Here is an 18,612-nt window from a genome sequence, read left to right on the forward strand (position 1 = left end):
TCCCTACAATAAACCAAATGTTTTTTATTTTGAGTCAAGCTCACACCCAGCATCCACTGCCTTACATTCTTACTACTTACCAGTCTATTAATCCACAGCTGAATAGAGTCCACAATAAATCTGCTTTTTGCTTATGTTTGTGAAAGTTTTGCTAAAAAACAATGCCCAGCTGTTTTGGAAATTAAGAAACAAAGAAACCATTTATTTGTGAACTGTTTTTTTTTTTTTTAATCCTGTCATCAGTAGAAAACAAATGGGCGTGGCGCTGAGTGCCACAGACATGGTAGGGACGTTGGAAAGTACTAAGAGTTCAGCCATTGTTGGTTTGGATCTTTTCATGGGATATGTTGACAATAAGAAAAATACCTTTAATACCTAAATATTACCATCTACAAACCAGGCTAAATTTGTTTAAAACCAGAGGTCTTCCGAGCCATTCAAAATTGAAAGATACTGGAGGGAAAACATAATTAACTAAAACTGTTTGCTCTTTCTCTATAAAATTATTCTAAACTTATATTAAGGCATACACTAGAAGCCATCAGAAGAATGGATAAAGCTCATGTAACTTCAAGAAGGATGAAATGCAGTATTGCTAATCATCTGTTATATTTATCATCTGCTATTATTTTGTTCACATATATTAGACATTACAACTCTTGGTTTCACACAGCTAATATTGAAATACACAGCATTTTAATTTTTACACAGTTAAAAGAGGCTCGGGGTTTTCTTCCTCTGCATTCTCTACCAGTTTGTTGGTGTCAATCACACCAGGTTCCAACTGCTCGTTATTGAAGAAGAGCGGGTTGTCAAAGGTGGTTAACTTGTCAAGGACAGGTAAGCGATGACCCTTCTTCTTAAAGATGAACAAGGCGATGACCGCACCAATGGCAATCACAGTAATGACCCCCACAACTACCAAAGGGATGTGGCCACGGTGATGAATGAAGAGTACTGCACAGATTGAAAAAGTAGATGATGATTATGATCAGCCAAAGAATTTAGTCACGACTTTTAGCAATACAAAGAAGATAAAGTAAACTTACCAGGTGGTTTTGTTGGTAATGGCGTTGGTGGTAATACTAAAGAGAAAGAAGGGAAATGTGACAATTGTACACCAAAATCAAACTACATAATATCAGCCTGATATTGGCCCAACCTGACAAACAAAAATTAGCATTGGGGTTGACAACTACTTATTTTTCCCATATAGTGTGTCATTGTGGAAGATAGGGTTGGGCGTAGGATTGATATATTGGCCGATTTTTGTCAAGTTAGTTTGCTAATTTAATAGTTTGCCTCTGAAGAATAAGAACAAGACTTGATTAGGTGCTGTATGTTGGAACAGTGAAGCTTACAATCACTTATATGCTTCAAGAAAGTCTTGAAAGACAGAAAGCTTTGAATAGTCAGTCCACAATGTGTAGTTTGCAATGCTTGTGACTCTGTGATCACTTAATCTTGGAATGCAACAATATAAAGATATAAATTTAGTCCACATAAGACGATGAATTTTACCTTTGGGTGTTTTGCAGATGTACGCTCTTCCATTCCGTTCATGGTCGCCCTTCCATGTCCCATTTAAAGTGCTAATCACTGCGTGGGAATGTTCATTAGGTTGTCCTTCACCCCAGTTTGTGTAGTCCATGACTGTTCTGTCTACCCACAACCACTCCCCTGGAGACAAATACATTTATTATTTTCTTTTGTGTGTGTGTGTGTGTGTGTGTGTTTTCCTTTTATTAGTTGTTCATTTGTTAGTCTTTTCCCTCTCAGTGGCTGAATTTTTGTTTTCATTAACAAGCAGACAATGTGACTTTACCTTTGTGAGTTTTATACAGGCCAGTCCAGAAGGAGGTGTGGCTGTCTTGAAAGTCTCTTGCATTGTTTTGAATGAATTCTTGCTCAGAGGGATCTTCAATGCTGACTAGTGATCCACCTTCACCAAACAAAAAGTCCTTACTGAAAGCTACATTCATTTTAGTGCCTGCAAATATCATTTCAATCCACAGAAAGGACTTACCATGTCTTGAACAGCTAGCAGATGCAGGTGCCCACTCTTTTACTTCTGTGAAAAATATGTAACAGTAACCTTTAAATGGTAGCCAGAAGTATTTCTTGCCTGTCCCAAATGTATCTGGGTCTTCAGGGCAAACTCCCGGGTAATCGGTTAACTCTCTTGGTGGCATGTCTGTGAATGAGAAACAGTATTTTACAATATTTTATTTAGGGATGCACAATATGGATTTAGTTTTTCAGATGATATAACTGATTTGACTGACTTTTGTATTATTAAAAAGCTCACAACCTATAGTTTTTACTCACCACAGGGTAAGAAAGGTTAAGATGCAGCGAGCAAAGATGGCTAATTTAGTTTATGTGTTTGGCTTTTGTAGAACATAAGGCCTATCAAACATTTTGCATCAGAATTCAAAATAAGTTATTTTTAATATCAACCAATAAATTATGCTGCAATTTAATTATGACGATAATTTATACATATATACATGTTCCCATTATCTGCAGATCATTTATCTGTCCCGATAATTATTGTACATCCTTAATTGATTTATCTAAATGAACAATTAGTTGTGATTATTAACATTAACAATAATTATTAGACATACCGGTAGACTTCATGCAAACACTGTTCATGGTCTGGTTACAGTATGCGGTCTTCCATTTTCCATCCACATCTACGTAGACACAAGGTCTCTCCCTCATTGGTTCATTGTTATCCCATCGAGAAAATGTCATGTGCCAGCCGTCGATATATCTGAAATACCCATCGGTCTGAAAGAAAAGATTAATCAAACCACATTCAGCTTTATTTTTCAACATATTTTTCAGCAACGTGAACAGTACGATTTAAGTTTTTACAGTAGTCAGTAGTTACAAACAGGGCTTAGTCGTGTCATTTTGCGATGTGCTGTTTGAGAAGCTTTCTGCTCTGTACCTGCCCTTTGTTCAGTCCAATCCACATGGGAGCATTGAGATTCAAGGCCAGCAGCTCAACATAGACCTGTAACCACTCATTTCGTATGTTAGTGAGTTTAGCGCCATCATGTTCACAGTGCTTCTTGGCTTCATCCCAGGTCATTTGTTGAGTAACAACCTTCACCGAGTCATTTAATATTTTGACATAGTCAGTAGTTGTTGGTTCAGGGGAGTCTGGGAGATGAGGGTCTGTTTAGGGTGAGAAATTAGACAATTAAATGTTTCCATTCATCTTAAAGTCAGGTGCTCTCTGTTGTATATGCATACATGCTCAGAGTTACTATTTCTACTTCCTTGACACCACAAATGAAATTGGTCACTCTTTGAATAGGCTGCTGTTTATTTTAGCATTGAAATGCAAACTAAATCATGATTTTGATTTGATCATTCAGTATGGAAAAGTTGCACAGCAGATCATCAGTTGCTTTGCTACAATTACTTCGGCTGGACTTCGACTCACAGCTATGCTTTTCGATTCTAGAGCAGCTGATTGTTGAATTAATAGGGATTTCCAACATCTTTGATATGCCAATTTTGCACCACCTTAAACCTTCAATAAGATGTATTTTTTTGGAAATAAGTTGTGAACAGAACTTTAACATATTACCATTTGATATGGCAAGCATGTTAGTAAACAGTTTCTTATCTATTATTTGCCACCTGGCCAATAAGTCCAATATTTATTCTCTTTTAGCTCTGGAGAAATCATGCTCCTTAGCACGATAACATGTTAATACGCTCCACAACCACCAGCTAGTTGCTAAATGTATGAGCAGGTAGTGTACAGTGGGGTTTTAGAGCCTTTTAACTGTAAACAGCTGCCAGGCGGCTAAACAATCAGTTGAAGCTCGCTATAAAGCTCAATTAAGCTGAAGGGAACTGCAGAGTGATAATCATCTGTAGGTTCATCATTACAAGCAACCCCTTTCATACTGTTACATGTATTTGTTATAAAAATATTAGTTATAGCCACTTTATGAAATACTAAAAGAAAATATGCCAGTCCTTACTACTACTACTGCTACTACTGTAAAATATTTTTTAGATCACAGGGAATATAACAGAGAGAACAATCACAAGATCAGCTCACCAACATTTCGATGACAGATGAAGCCATTGGTATCATTGCAGGACTTTTGTATCCATTTCCCAATACCAAAGGAAGGACTGGTATTGATCACAGCACAATTTATCTGAGGAAGCACAGAGAGAGAAAGGTGTGGAAAAGAGAAAACTGTAATGTTTCAACGTAATTACAGTATTTTTATGAATAAAGCATACTTTATTTGTCTTTATTAAACAAAGACCATGCACAAAAAAAAATATCAAAATGTGAAAATATGATTTATGCCAGATTTAGCTATTAGCTGATTTCCTTCTGCGGTTGCTTCTAATAGCAACCGTAGTATGTTCTTGTGAACTGAAGGCCTACTATCCCATGGAGAATTTAGAAATGTAGAAACAGACCCGTTATTGGAGGAATTATGTTATTTAAGGTCCAGTGTGTAGGATTTAGTAGCATCTACCAGCGAGGCTGCAATTGCACCTCCTCCTCCTACAGTGTGTAGGAGAAACTACGATGGCCATAAAACCCGCGAAAACGTCAAAGGCCCTGTCTCGAGTCAGTGTCTGGTTTGTCTGTTCAGGGCTACTGTAGAAACAAGACAATTCAACATGGCGGCCTCCACAGAAATTATATTCATGTGGTATAATATTTATATGTATACTATAAAGGTACTGTCCTCTCTCATTGCATTACCACAGTATGGAAACCTCTTTCACATAATGGACTTGAATTTTTTTGTTAGCTGTCATGATTTTGAGCTGTTATAGTGTACTAATGAAAAATGTGTCTGATTGTTCCAAAAGCGTTCTGTTTTTGTGTCCAAGTCATAACAAAGTGGTGTATCACTCTTACCTCTGGTCCATCATGGAGCCATTGGAAATATCTTTGTACTTCTGCATGCTGCAGTGTGAACCGAGATATAATGAATAACAGAAATGCATTTAACTCTACACAATAGTGAATATTGATGACATCTGCTTCATGTAGTATACTATACTCTTGTACACAGTTATTCCTCAAGTAAAGTTACATTTGAACATTACCCAATTAACGTCTCCTCGATGCAATATTAGTCTATGAATGTCCTAAAATGTGGAAACAGACAAAGGAGAGACAAAGTTTCACATTTTTATACACACACACACACACACACACACACACACACACACATACAAATACATTATCAGGAGTGCTACACACAACCCACATCACATTATAAAACTCTATTCAAATATGTGTCCACTTACTGCAAGACCCAAGTTGACATATCGTTTCGGTTGCCCATCAGTCCAATAATATTCAAGACCTTTTAATTTGCGGAAACCAATCCAAAGGTCTGAAGTAGGTGTGTGAGCCATTTGCGTCGTCAAAAACACTGAAAATTTAACAGATAGATGATTTAAGGATGACATATTTGCATATAAGTTTTTACCCACGTATACACAATATACATAAAACACAATATACATGTATTATTTCAACGGCTCTTTGGTTTTTTCAGTACAGATTCTCTGCTGGTCGCTAGCAGAGCTTTATTTTTGTTTTCTTGTTTTGTTTTTTTGTAAACATTAAAATGCAATCAGCATTTTAAAACTTTCCCCTCCAGTCTTTTGTAATAAATGTATTATTAAGCCTCCAGCCTCACAATCATCACAATCCCTCTATTTAAATCTGTCATCTTGCGCACAAAAGACTACAAAATAGATAATACTTTCCCATGCAGGCTCGGATACCAGTGTGGTTTTGTCAACAGCCATTTCAGGATTCAGCCATTAATGGACCCTGATCATACAACCATGAACAGGTTGTGAAGATCAGTGGTTATTTTATCAGAAAATAAAATAGGTGAATCAAACCTTCCACAGATCTTGAGGGAATGGAGACCAGATTTCCACCCATGTCTTGGCATTGTTTCCTCCCTTCATCCCATGTTACTTTCTGGTTGGTAATGATGTTGTAACACTGGAGGTGAGGAATTATACTTTGATTTACAACTGACAAAACATCTTAATGTGACATCTCAAAAGATAAAAAGATACATACAAAAAAAAGATCAGTGTTATCAAAACAAAGGCCAATGTCATTGCAAGCACCAAAAATTTTATTTAGTCCTACATAATCCCCATCCATTCAACACCACACCCATAACATAAAAGCATTAAGTCAACTCTGACCTTAGAATACATTTTTTTCCAGGGGCGTGGGCAGCCACCCTGAGGAGCTACTGTGGGTGCCACAGTGGTGTTGGCAGGTGGTGAGCTACGGCGTTTACAAATGGACCAGTGCTCATACCCACAATTATAATCGTGCCAGAAACCTGTGAACCAATTCAAGACATAAAAAAACACTTATACAATGTGCTTTCTGCGTGCATCAAATTAAGGCTTAAAGTTAAAATCCTTAAGATTGTCATGAAATGAAACACCATTCTTAATACCATTTATTGTCAGCTTTTTATGCAATAGTCATTAAATGGTATATAATATTTAAAACCAAACACTGGCTCTAGACAGGAGCGTTTGTTTTTCACACGCTTCGCGGCCACCCTAGTTTCTCCTTTGCGCTTGGAGGCTGAAGTGACAGAGTTGCAATCGGCAACTACACTGCTACACACTGTACTGTTTTTAAGGCAGTGGTTGGGACCCGCCTAAGTCACCAAAGCTTCACCAAAGCTTTTCTGTGAAGAAAACTATATACATTTGTTATTTTACGATTACTATTGCTATCACGAGACAATGTCTCTCTCTGTTTCGCTTCAAAAAAAAAAGTATATCTATATGTTATCATTATTCTACAAGGTCTCCTATATACTTCCACACCAAATTTGGAAGAGTGTGTCACAATACTATGTGGGAGTCCTTGGAGAATTAAAAAAAATATACCTACCTACCTCTGGTAGGGGTATCTCGAAAACTAACGCACTTTTGGGCCCCTTCCCTTTAGCCTATTAGTCTGGGGTTGTCAGTTTACTCAGGGTCCCTTAAGGAAAAATGTAAGGAACCACTGCTTTAGGGCACTGTTGTATTTCTGACAAAGTAGCTGCTCAACCGCACTTGCTTTTATTGCAGTATTCACCAGTGTTGTCAAATCAACAAGGACTGAAATCTTAAGGATTGCAACTTTAATCTTTTGTTTACTTCATCATTTTCATCCATGTCAGTGAAGGTGAATCATATTTCAGTTTACTCACCATTATGCGTCATGACTGCACAGTTCTCATCATAATTCTTAAAATCAGGCTGACCTTGATCCCAAAATTGAAACACCACTTGAGAACCATCCATCCACCTTAATATAACACAAAAAATCTGTTGTTGTTATCAGCTATAACAGCCAGATGTAAGTTATCTTCCTGTCAGAGTGGAAGAAGGGCCATATTCAGTAACGCTGTTTCTTTGACGGTGTAGGGTGGTTGATTGTAGGCAGACTAAGTTGACATGAAAATAATTAACTGGCTAAATTCATACGCATCTGATGGTAGAGCGACCAAGATCAAGATGCATGCATTATTTCTGAAGAACACACAAAACTGACAGTTAAGATCTGTATCATGGCATCTTTCTCAGACCAACCTGGGAACAGCACCTATTTTAATAATTAAATTTAAAAATAAAATTACAGAAATTGTATCAATGTATTTTTAACTGGTGGAATACAAAATGATAATTAATACATAATCACTAGGCTCTGAAAAGTCTTTATCTCAAGATGTCTAATTTTTCTAATTTCTCAAGTCATACTCACTCAAATGTTCCATCCAAGTCTACTGTCACGCCTATCCAGTAAGACCCATAACTTTCTGACATCTACACGCACACACACACACACACACACACACACACACACACACACACACACACAGACAGACAGGAGTGAAACCAGCAGTACTTACATTGCAGTTTGTGCCAAGATAAATGCTGTGGTATTTATACTTGAATTGTTCTTTGTTTAATGTAGTATAATATGGCATTGCTTACCTGTATCCGTTTCCACAAAAAGTCACTTTCAGCTTTACTGTTGATAGTTACCAAGTCACCATGCCTCTTTTGGCAGAAGAGACGAGCATCTTCCATGGCCATCCCCTCTTTGTTAATATAATACTGATTCTCATTCCATACTAGCCACCCATCTGAGGTCTCATTGTAATCTGAAAAGATGTCAAAAATAAAAGAATATATATATATATATATATATATATATATATATATATTTTAAGTTACATCAACAATCCATCCTACTTCAACGATATGCGATACCTGTTGTTAAGGTATGTGTAAGTTTAAACAACTAAGTGTCACAGAGGAATTGTTTAAAAAACTAGGAATTCAGGTCTGTGAATCATCGACAGTAATGGAGACACTGATGCTAATGTTTAAGTTGTCATTTTTTTAATGCCAAAACCAAAATTCCTCCAACCTCCATTCACCAGTGTAGCAAATTCCAGACAGCCATACCGCCTAAACCTTTTTTTATGCTTTTTTTTTTTTTTACCTACATAATTGCCCACTTACCAGGAGTAACGGGGGGTGGGGGTGGCTTTGGAGTCACTCCTGTAGGGAGACAGAAGACAAATATATCTTGAATAGATTATAAAGTTGATGGTGCGCACCTCAAGGTTGAAATTTCATGCCCCTTAAATTTTCCCTAACTGGACCTTAGAATTTTTATTGTATACACCTGCCCTATGCAGTGGTTAACGTAATGTTATTAAGCTACTTGGGGGAGCTAGCTTGCTTAAGAGGTGGCTGTGGCTCGGAGGAAGAGCGGCTCATCCACTAATTGGACAGTTGTTGGTTCAATCCCCCATTCATTCAGCGTTATGTATAGATGTAAAACTTTTTAAGTTCAATTTTAGTCGCAGAGCTTTTCGTTCTGATAAGTTTCAGAATCTGTGTAAACACAACGTGAGGTCTTTTTTTTTAAACATGCGACAATTTTCGGACAGAAAATATGTCCTTTAGTCTGCAGCCTTGTCAACAAATGTTACAAAAGAACTGCACGCCTTTATTTGAAACCCTTGTAACCAGTTAACATGCTTTTACCTGTACGGATCTGGCACAGCCATCCATTGTACTTAGCACACCGCTCATTCCTCCAAAAATTTCTGTAATCCCAGTATTTAATTTGCATTTGAGCACAAGAATCCACATTATTTCTAATGTCTGGCTCTCCATCCTCCCAGTGTTGGTAGTTTACCTGTAAACAAAGGCAAATGAATGAACATGCAATGACGAATGGACTTATATTCATTTAACTGAGTTGCATATACCAAAATTGATTTACTCAACTACTGTACAAAACTCTTAACTCACTGGGGATCCATCGCTCCAAACGTAACCAGTGACAGGATCAGGAGCACTAAGTCCAATCCAGATGCTTCCATACCTATAATAGACAGATTTGTGTTAATGATTTTAATATGCAACCTGTTTTTGCAAAAAATGTTTTAAGAAAAAACTTTGGCAGCTAAGAAGTGATTTGTTTTTATTTACTACAATTATCCTTATTTAAGTATGTGTTGTAAAATTATAAAATAATACATTGATCTTGATACCCTAATCTTTCTCCCACTTGTAGCTCGACAGTGCTGTGGATGCTGAGCAGGTCTCCTCCGATGGCTCTGCAGTAATCTCTGGCCTCATACCAGGTCTTCTTCTGCTCTGACTCTAAATACAACTTCAAAACAAGACAGGAAGTTCAACTGTGATTTAAGGTTTGGTAGTTTCATTTTACACTGAAAGTGATCATTTCATCATCATCATAATCATTTAAAGGAACCATTAATTATTAACCAGTAAATTAATACCTCCAAAAACCCAGGACTCAACAAGAAGTACTGCCCGCTTGCCGAGGGCAAGTAAAATGCCATATCAGACTAATACATCTAGCAACTCACTTGCCGATTTTGACTAAGTATTTAGACTAAATGTATTTGCCAGATGCAAGTGACTTTTACCACTTAATGAAACTGAAACTTAATGAAATAATGAAATGAATAGTTTTTGATAGAAGAAGTGATCCATCTGGCTCCCTTGTCATTTCTATTGAGAGCTGCACATGCACAGTACCGAATGGGCACTCGCAAGAAAGTGACAGTCGACAAAGACAAAGTTAAGCTGAATTTTAGTTATCCTGGAAACAGGAGTTTAGGAAACCCCAATTATGTATTGAGCAGTTTGCCACAAGTTTGAGAGCAAGGCAAATAAAATGGGTGTGAGCACAGTCTATCCAGGGGGGCACAGGAAAGTTGAAGTGGGGGTGGAGAAGGATAGATGTGAGGGACAGGTGCATTGTGGTCTTCTGAATAAACAACAGGAAGTTAGTAACTCTAGTTTGGTATGCTGGTTTGGTCTGCTTAACAACACAGTCAACAGTTACAGCAGTGGCTGTGACACAGACAGCTAATGAAGGGAGTACAACTTTTGATATCAAGAGCATTGCAGCCTGAAACTACAGGGGCTACAGAACAGAACCCCCGAACTGGACTGGGCTAGACTGGCTCAAGTGAAACACCATCTGTGGCAGTTGTCTGTTTATTAATATATCTTATCTTATCTTATCTTATCTTATCTTATCTTATCTTATCTTATTTAGATATGGAAAAAAAGGTAATTGGGGTATATCAAAAATGCAGCTATACATGTTTTACTCATGTTAAGCAGCACTGGATCTTACCTTATAGCAATAGTTTCGTGATATCACCCGAGTCCAGCCATCTGCACATCTGGGAGGGGAAACAGTCACTGGTGCTGGGGTTGTCCCTGCCCCCTGTGCCAGGTGTTTGCAGATGTATTTCTCCTTATTGGTGCAGGGCAGCACGTCCCAGAGGCCAGCAAAAATCCCAGTTGTCATGGCAACGCAGCCCTTCTGGTGACCTTGCATTGTCGAATACAGATTGTCAAATGTGAAGCTATACTGTTGCATCGGACACGTCTTACAGAGAGAAATTATAATTTCTTCATACCTGGCATTCCAGTGTTCCAGTGGGTAAATCTCACCGAGTCTGTGTTGGTCCACACAAACTCATCAGTGTTTTGCTGGTTTGAGAGGCCTAGCCAGAAGTATTTTTCTGATCTCAACCCCACCAAGCTCACAAGGAATGCATTATCCACCCTGGAAATATTTACACAAGTATGAATGCAGGTTTTCTAATATCAGTGAGTGATGTCCAGTAACAAAACATAAAAAGCATATAATAGACATAATATATTGCATTATAACTGAATTGATATCTAGCATGTTTACTTGTTAGTATTTTCAAATGTTTGGAGTCAAAATAATATTTTTTACCCATTTGAAACATCAGCTAAGTAGGAACTTGAGCTCTCGCAGACAGCTTTGGCTTCATCAAACGTCTTTGTCTCTGTCCCTACAAAGTAGCAGTAGGAACCATGCCTTTTCCAACCCTGGATTGTCGAAAAACAGAAGTGGGAACATCTCATTAATAGCGGTGAGGTTCATATCAAGGTTTTGGGTTGTTTTTTGGACTGCATAGGGCTGCATATCCTTCTCTGTAAACAGTAAACAGACACACTGAGGTGATGTCGACGCAAATGGTTCAACATATTGAAAGTATTAACGCTAGCGCAAGGCACACGTGTTGCACACACAGGTGCTGTTTTATCCACCTTTTTCCGTCATTGTCATAAGTAACATTGTCATAGGTAACACTAAATAATGCTCCCATACAGCAGTTCGAAAGAATGCTGACGGATTCTCTACCTGTAGACTTCTCTGTCTGAACTGAACTTGCCATTTCCAAGACGGCTGCACTCCACACTCTCTACACGGCTTTCACTTTACAGCATGTATTCTATTGTGTATGTAGGAATTTCTCAACAACTTTGGCAAAGTATGGTATAAAATAAACAATACCAGGGATTTAATCAAATGTTTGCCAACTTTCAGTATTGTTCCATTCTGTGAAACAAATTGGCTGTCAGAAAGTTTTGCAGTACAAGTCCCAGCCCTGTATGACACCACTTTAACTTTGGGGAATAAACCATAGACAGACATTTTTAATAAATTACAAGAAGTAAAGTTGACACACATTGTTGCAGCCCGCATTCTGCTCCACCTCTTCGCCAGTGGGTTCAGAGGCACTCGTCATCATACAAATGAAGCCATGTGTCTGGTCACACGCACGCTCAGCCCAGTTTCCATTCTGAAAGAAAGTAGCACAGCACTGGATTTACCAACAGATAGGTGAACTTCAACATATGCTGTCAGACAAAAAGCCAAGTGTCATAAGTATGTACAAATGTATTATAGATATAGGGCTGTGCGAAATGACCAAAATGTAATATCCCCATGTAGGTCATTTCATATCCCAATAACAAAAAATATAATTAAATTAATATAGTTGATGTAATAGTTGACCACATGGAAATCTTGTTACATTTTGAACTATACACTCAAACTAATGAAGGGGAACTTACTCATATTTGATTATTTTTCTTTTTTATTTAGAGAGAAAGACGGACGCACACACAGAGGACAAAGTTTTAGTTTTCTGATATTTTCGTGATTTTATGTTTATTTTAGTGCTGTCAAAAGATTAAAATATTTAATCGCGATTAATCGCATTAATGTCATAGTTAACTCGCAATTAATCGCACATTTTTATCTATTCTAAATGTCCCTTGATTTCTTTTTGTCCCATTATTTTTTTTTCATTTTAATGCTCTTATCAACATGGAAAAGTGGATCGGCTTGCTTTGTGCAAATGTTGTTTTTATTGAAAAATCATCCATTGTCGCCTGGCTTTGACGAGGGGGTGGAGAATTCGAATCAGCTGTGTGCTTGGCCATCAAGTGGTATTTCAGACTGGACGTGCTGCGATGATAGCTCAGTTCACAATGACAAAACACACAGATCACTTTGGTCTTGTCAATGGAACAATTTCCACCAAACTTTCCATTCAGAATATTATTGGCATCCATTTCGGCGTCTTGCGCTCGCCATCCACTCAAAACGTAACGTCTACTACTCTTAAACAAGTGTGTGCGGCGTGCCTGTTGTTTTGTTTCTGGTCTAGCTAGATCTGGTGTGGTGTTGTAGTTTTTCTAACGTTACTAGGAGTTGCAACAGCATGTGAAAAAAACTACAAAGTTAAACAAACGTTAATCTCGCGATAAAAAAATGTGTGTCACTTCTGTGTGTCCAGTGAATTAAAGTGCGATATGTGACAATTAGCCTGATCATTGGATAAATAATTATGCTTTTACCAGAAGCTAGCATTTGTACCATTCCCAAATGGTGCTCCTTACCTCTCCCCTCATAAGAACACAGTCTCCTTGGTCAGGGAAGACAGAAGGTCTCCCAAATTCCCAGCTGGTGAAGCTGACAGTAGAGTGGTCAGCCCAGTCAAACAGCTTCTCTGTCTTTCTGTCATTCAGTCCAATCCAAAGCTCATCAGTGGATGCTGCAGACATGGGCAGAAAAAACTCCTTCCCTCAAATATATGTCATTTATCTTTGTTATGGAAAAGAGACATCTGCTCTGTCCGCTTTCTCTCATCACCCGCTGCTGTGTTTTACGCAAGCACAGTGCGCTAGCTCAGCTAATAGGAAAAAGTAAAAGCTGTCTTTATGTCGTCCTCATTTTGTTTCAAATTCTTGTTTTAAACTGAGCTGCTGAAACAAACCAGTCCCTCCCCTCTCTACCAGGATTACCTGCAGGAAGAGTTGAGCATCAGGGGAGGACAGAGGACAGGATGAGGGACTGATACTCAGTATTTTGATTTCAGGAATATCATTTATTTTACTGACATTTTAGATTTGTTTCCAGTGAGATATGATTGAGTTAATATAGTGAGTCTGCTGTTGTAAACATTACTCTTATTCTAGTTTTATTTAAAATATTTAGTTCTAATCCAGTTCTGATTTTAAAGACAACCACATAGGAACTGCATAGCTGTGCACGTACCATAGCCAAGTTGAGAGATTACAAAGCTTTGGTCTTCCAAGTTGTGGATGCTCACTAGGTCCCCTCCTTCTCTGCGGCACACTTTCTGAGCCTCAAGCCATGTTTTCCGAGTCCGATTGAGGAGGAAGCAGTGGCCATTGAAGGGAATCCAAGGACTTGAACAAAATCCTGTCTCAACAGCTGGTCATGAAACAACAAAGACATCTAATTACTGACTCACTGATCTTAATGAACCAAAGATAAAATAGTAATACAGTAACTGGTGGATGGCTTTGCTAAAATAAAATTGAGTTAAATAGGACATAAATGTTTGTTTACCTTGAGTTGGAGGAGCGACAGCTCCTTCACTGTAGCAGATGTACCCTAACCTCTTTGTGCATGTTGAACTTTGCCAGGAGTAATCTACAGCACTATCAACAATTGCACAGTTGTGTCCTAGATCGGGAGATGGATGTCCTAAAACAAAGATGATTGTTAATGTTAATGTTAATGACACAGTTCTCAGAATCTTCAAATTCACACAAATTTTATTTAAATTTTACACCTAAACAAATTATATTTAATAAGAATTGTAATACAAATGGCAAAGTTAGTGGTATAGAACAACAGTAGAAAGGAATATAAGTAGAAAGGAAAATCTTCAAACAAAACTTTTATGGATGTAAATATGAATTTATGAAAGTTTATGAATGCATGCATGTTAACGCTATCTTGTAATGAATGAATACATACAGAACTACATAAAAACAAGGCTATTTGAAAAATAGAGGGATATGCTAGTTAAAAGCTGGGCTGACTTCATTAGGTGGTAATGGTGATGATCTGTGAAGAGCAGTAAAGATTCATCATGTTGTTAAAAATTAGTTGGTATGGATACATCAGGTATTGTGTAGTGTGCAAACAGCAACAATGACATCCCTTTGACAAATTCTGTCTCTGTAATGAGACTCTTCTATATACTGAACAGTCAGAAGTCCTCCGCTTCCATAAATATCTGCAGTGTAACAAGGGCCCTGCTGGGGTTTGTAAGTTTTAAGCAAAATTATATCAATAATTATATCAGTTCTACAACTGACTGGAAACGTGGTGTATATAGGTAGAGAGAATAAAAGACAGACAATATATATCAGAGATACAGTGATCTTAGCAACACAAACTTACCATTGTCCCAGTTGAGATAGCGATAAGGCTTCCCATTAGACCAGTGCCAGCCATGTTCTGTATCCTGGATCAGCCCAGTCCAAAGCTTGTTCCCCTGTCCCCTGCTTCTTAGCAGTACTTTGAGTGTGTTTGGAAAAAAAGGCAGGAAACAAAAATGGTAAAATGATAATAAGTAAGGCTCAAACAGAAAAGTATCCATGCACACATTTAAATTATTCATTATAATAATAATGTTCATTATGGACTATTATTACAGAGTGGATCACAAATATTAATTGAGCACTGATAGCTATTTGTCAAACACTGCTCAGCTCAAATACAATATCAATAGGGATGGGTATTTTTATGATTTTATTGATACGTTGATTTTATTACTGCTTATTGATACTGATACCTATCAATACTCTTATTGATTTCATTATATGTAGTAAAGTAAGCCCACACTTTTGCCCTGTCTGCTGTCTATGTAACCTTACATAAATACAGACGACAGTATCGATATTATGGTACTGACCAGTCAGGAACTGGTACCGGTTTAGTAGCGGTTCTCGATATCCATCCCTGTTTATCAATACATGTCAGTGTCACCTTACCTGTGACGTGAGCCTGTTGGTTAGGATCTGTGATACTGAGCAGGGATGCACCCTGCTGTTTGCAGCTGGTTTCAGCCTGGGACCAAGTCAGAGCGGAGTGTGTGTTGAACTGGTAATATGCTCCTGATATGGGGTGTTTTTGCCAGTATTTTTTGGCTGTGAAATATACATACAAAAATATGAACATCATATCATATTGCAGTTATTTTGGCAGATATTGTGATGGCGATTTTTGCATCACAAATGTAATTTCTACTGAAACACTTAAAATCATAAGGATGTGACATTTGTTGGGATCTGTACCAAACACTAAACATGTTTTCTTACATCTGGAGATTTGTAGGCCAGGTTATCTCTGCAGAATTATATAGCACTTCATTATAATGTCACATATTTAACCTTTTATCAACATATTCTAGCTTTTGACCATTTGCCTCATTTTGATAATATTTTGATTAATTGTGCAGCCCTAATTTTGTAATGCTTAGATAGTTTTTCCCTCTGTAATCTCACGTTGCCCATTTATGCCTCCTTGTTTACACTGAATGTTAGAGACTAAAATGACTAAAATGTAAACTAGTGGTAGCTCCTAAATAAGAGCTTATAAGAGCATACATGATTCACTTCATTGAAAATCTGTTTATATAAATCGTGCATTTTAATTATGCCTTCTCTCACTGCAGTATGATAAAGCCCCCACACAGGCAGTACTCACAGTTACTTGGGCAGAAACCCCAGAGTTCTCTTTGAAATTGTGTTTCAACAGCACACCAACTTCTTTCTGGGGATTCAAATGTCGTGCACTCGTTGAACCATATGTCTTTGTACTTGAAGGGAAACATACAGGTCCGTCCATTCGCATTTCCTGCGATGGTGTAATATTCTAGAAGGACAAAAGAAAACAATGAATAGCTTGATTTTGAAAACATCTGTGCCTTTTAGTGATTACATTTTAAGCGAATATATGACACATTAATTCACCACTTTTGATGTTAAAATAATTTAAATTTTGGATGGATTGCATTTAGCGTGATGGTTTTATCTTTTTCACACATTGATTTCCAGAGATATACAGCAAACTTAACAGAGAAAAAAAAATATTCTTCTAAATATTATATTAAGGGTTGTAACGATTCACCAAATCCACGGTCGGTTCAGACCTCAATTTTTGAGCCACGGTTCGGTTCGTACCGCGGTTTTCCCCGTTTCCCCATTTTGCAGAGAAACAGGGAGAGAGAGATGTTATCTGATATTACATTAAGCGGATACGTGGTTCTGTCTCACGAGACCGTCTCACGAGACCGTGGACTTTTGTGTCGCGATTTCGGTCTCGGTTTCAGAACCGTTACAGCCCTAATATTAACCAAAAAACAGTCACGCTAATAACTATTCATAAATGAGTTTGGGCAAACCAACAACAACGCACAACGCTGTACCTCTTCTTCAACTTCAACTTTCAACTTTATTTCTCCCCAGAGAGCAATTGGTTTTACAAGACATAGATGGATGATGAAATACAAAACTAACCTCTGTATGTTCTCGAGCATGCACCGCTGGACGACCCTAAAATTGTTAGGTGGTTATTGGGTCCGGTTGTTCTGGAGAGGGCCGCTGTGTTATCTGCAGTGAGCTCAATGTAAAGCTCTTGGCCTTTGAGAGCGAGCAGTGTCTCATTCCTGCATTCCCACTTTTGGAGTTCACTGTTTTCATCACAATCATAGAGGCTTACTTCACTTCCCACGCTTTTCCCCTGGACTCCGAGGCACTTTGTGTTTTGTAGAAACAGAAGTCGATCACCAGTTGTCCAGACTATGGGACTGCAGTAGTTATATGTTTTGCGCAAACAAAAACCAGTGGCCTTGTTAGTCAGTTGAAACGGTGAAACTGTAGAGAAAAATAAGAATCAATACATGGTTCTCATGATAGTATGCAGAAGAAATCAGAAACTCTTCCGAGCAGCTTTTTCCACAGTCTCACCGTCAGTTGTGGTAAATTTGAGTTTATGTTAATGACCATTATTCACGGACCAAACAGAAATATAAAAAACAAACAATGCTCTTAGAATTAGAATTGCCTCTATATTGAACTGTAACAAATCTACAAAAACAGGTTAACACAGGTGACACACTGTAAAGGACACAACAGTCTCACATATAGTTAAGTATATCAAGCAATGTGCATACTTACATCTTACATACATACAGACATAAGTAACACAATAAGAACATGCACAAAAAAACTTTAAATTGAATGTTGGAATACTGTACCATTTGAAGAAGCCAAACACAGCAATGTTTGGAGGAGGAGGAACACAAAGGCTGTACAAGTTCTCTTCATCGTTGACTGAGATATCTTACGGGATGTTATCAATGCATTTCTCACAGAGGATTTAAGAGTTGTGTGAATGATTGTCGGAAGAAGGGCTCTTATTATTGTGTACCCATCCTGCCACGTCATTTCATCATGACATCTTTTACTCTTTTTTTAATGAATCAGCATCTTGTTTCAGACGAAGTAGGAGGGGCATGTATGACCTTTTTTATTCCTGGAACCCAAATGCTGATATCTGCATTCTAGAATTTGCTTTTGAGCTTAATGACAGCATTTGTGAAACTGTGAGAACAGTCTCTTTGAGTATTAAACAACAAGTTCAATGATATTGATTACAAATGTGTGGGCAGTGTTCATTTTGTTAATGAAAACAAGGACTACAAATGATCATCGTCAACCTTTTTTCCATGATCGAAATCGATCTTTGATAATTAAAACTATGACGAAATCTATGATTTGTTTTTATTGAGGAGTCAAGACTAAAATGTTAATGCAATAGGCTATTGGATATTAAGCTGGAGAGCTGTCCAGAGC

General features: G+C 37.8%; 1 protein-coding gene across 1 annotated transcript; it reads right to left on the reverse strand.

Moving 5' to 3' along the window:
* Positions 1-200: 200 nt before the first annotated feature.
* Positions 201-18,172, reverse strand: LOC127369153 (macrophage mannose receptor 1-like). Its single transcript, XM_051410235.1, has 32 exons — positions 18,015-18,172; positions 17,275-17,631; positions 16,463-16,630; positions 15,748-15,903; positions 15,155-15,271; positions 14,312-14,449; positions 13,994-14,173; positions 13,336-13,490; positions 12,117-12,230; positions 11,357-11,472; positions 11,031-11,179; positions 10,742-10,941; positions 9,621-9,742; positions 9,379-9,451; positions 9,109-9,262; positions 8,578-8,616; positions 8,044-8,213; positions 7,811-7,872; positions 7,257-7,354; positions 6,241-6,383; positions 5,923-6,028; positions 5,314-5,441; positions 5,110-5,151; positions 4,919-4,966; positions 4,091-4,193; positions 2,960-3,189; positions 2,631-2,796; positions 2,027-2,194; positions 1,826-1,942; positions 1,522-1,680; positions 1,050-1,085; positions 201-957 (listed from the first exon to the last, which is right to left on the reverse strand). Exons 1-32 carry the CDS (start codon positions 18,082-18,084, stop codon positions 704-706), a joined length of 4,338 nt encoding a protein of 1,445 aa, XP_051266195.1. The 5' UTR covers positions 18,085-18,172; the 3' UTR covers positions 201-703.
* Between the last annotated feature and the right edge of the window lie 440 nt (positions 18,173-18,612).

This window comes from Dicentrarchus labrax, unplaced genomic scaffold (genome assembly GCF_905237075.1).
Source record: "Dicentrarchus labrax unplaced genomic scaffold, dlabrax2021, whole genome shotgun sequence".
Taxonomy (NCBI): Eukaryota; Metazoa; Chordata; class Actinopteri; family Moronidae; genus Dicentrarchus; species Dicentrarchus labrax.

Excerpts from the sequence above, each read along its gene's own strand:
- LOC127369153 (XM_051410235.1), bottom strand. The coding sequence starts at position 18,084 with ATGAAGAGAACTTGTACAGCCTTTGTGTTCCTCCTCCTCCAAACATTG. Across the intron at positions 9,452-9,620 it reads CAAGTGGGAGAAAGATTAGG|GTATGGAAGCATCTGGATTG; the intron begins GTATCAAGATCA and ends TGTCTATTATAG. Across the intron at positions 9,263-9,378 it reads TTTGGAGCGATGGATCCCCA|GTAAACTACCAACACTGGGA; the intron begins GTGAGTTAAGAG and ends CTTTGTTTACAG.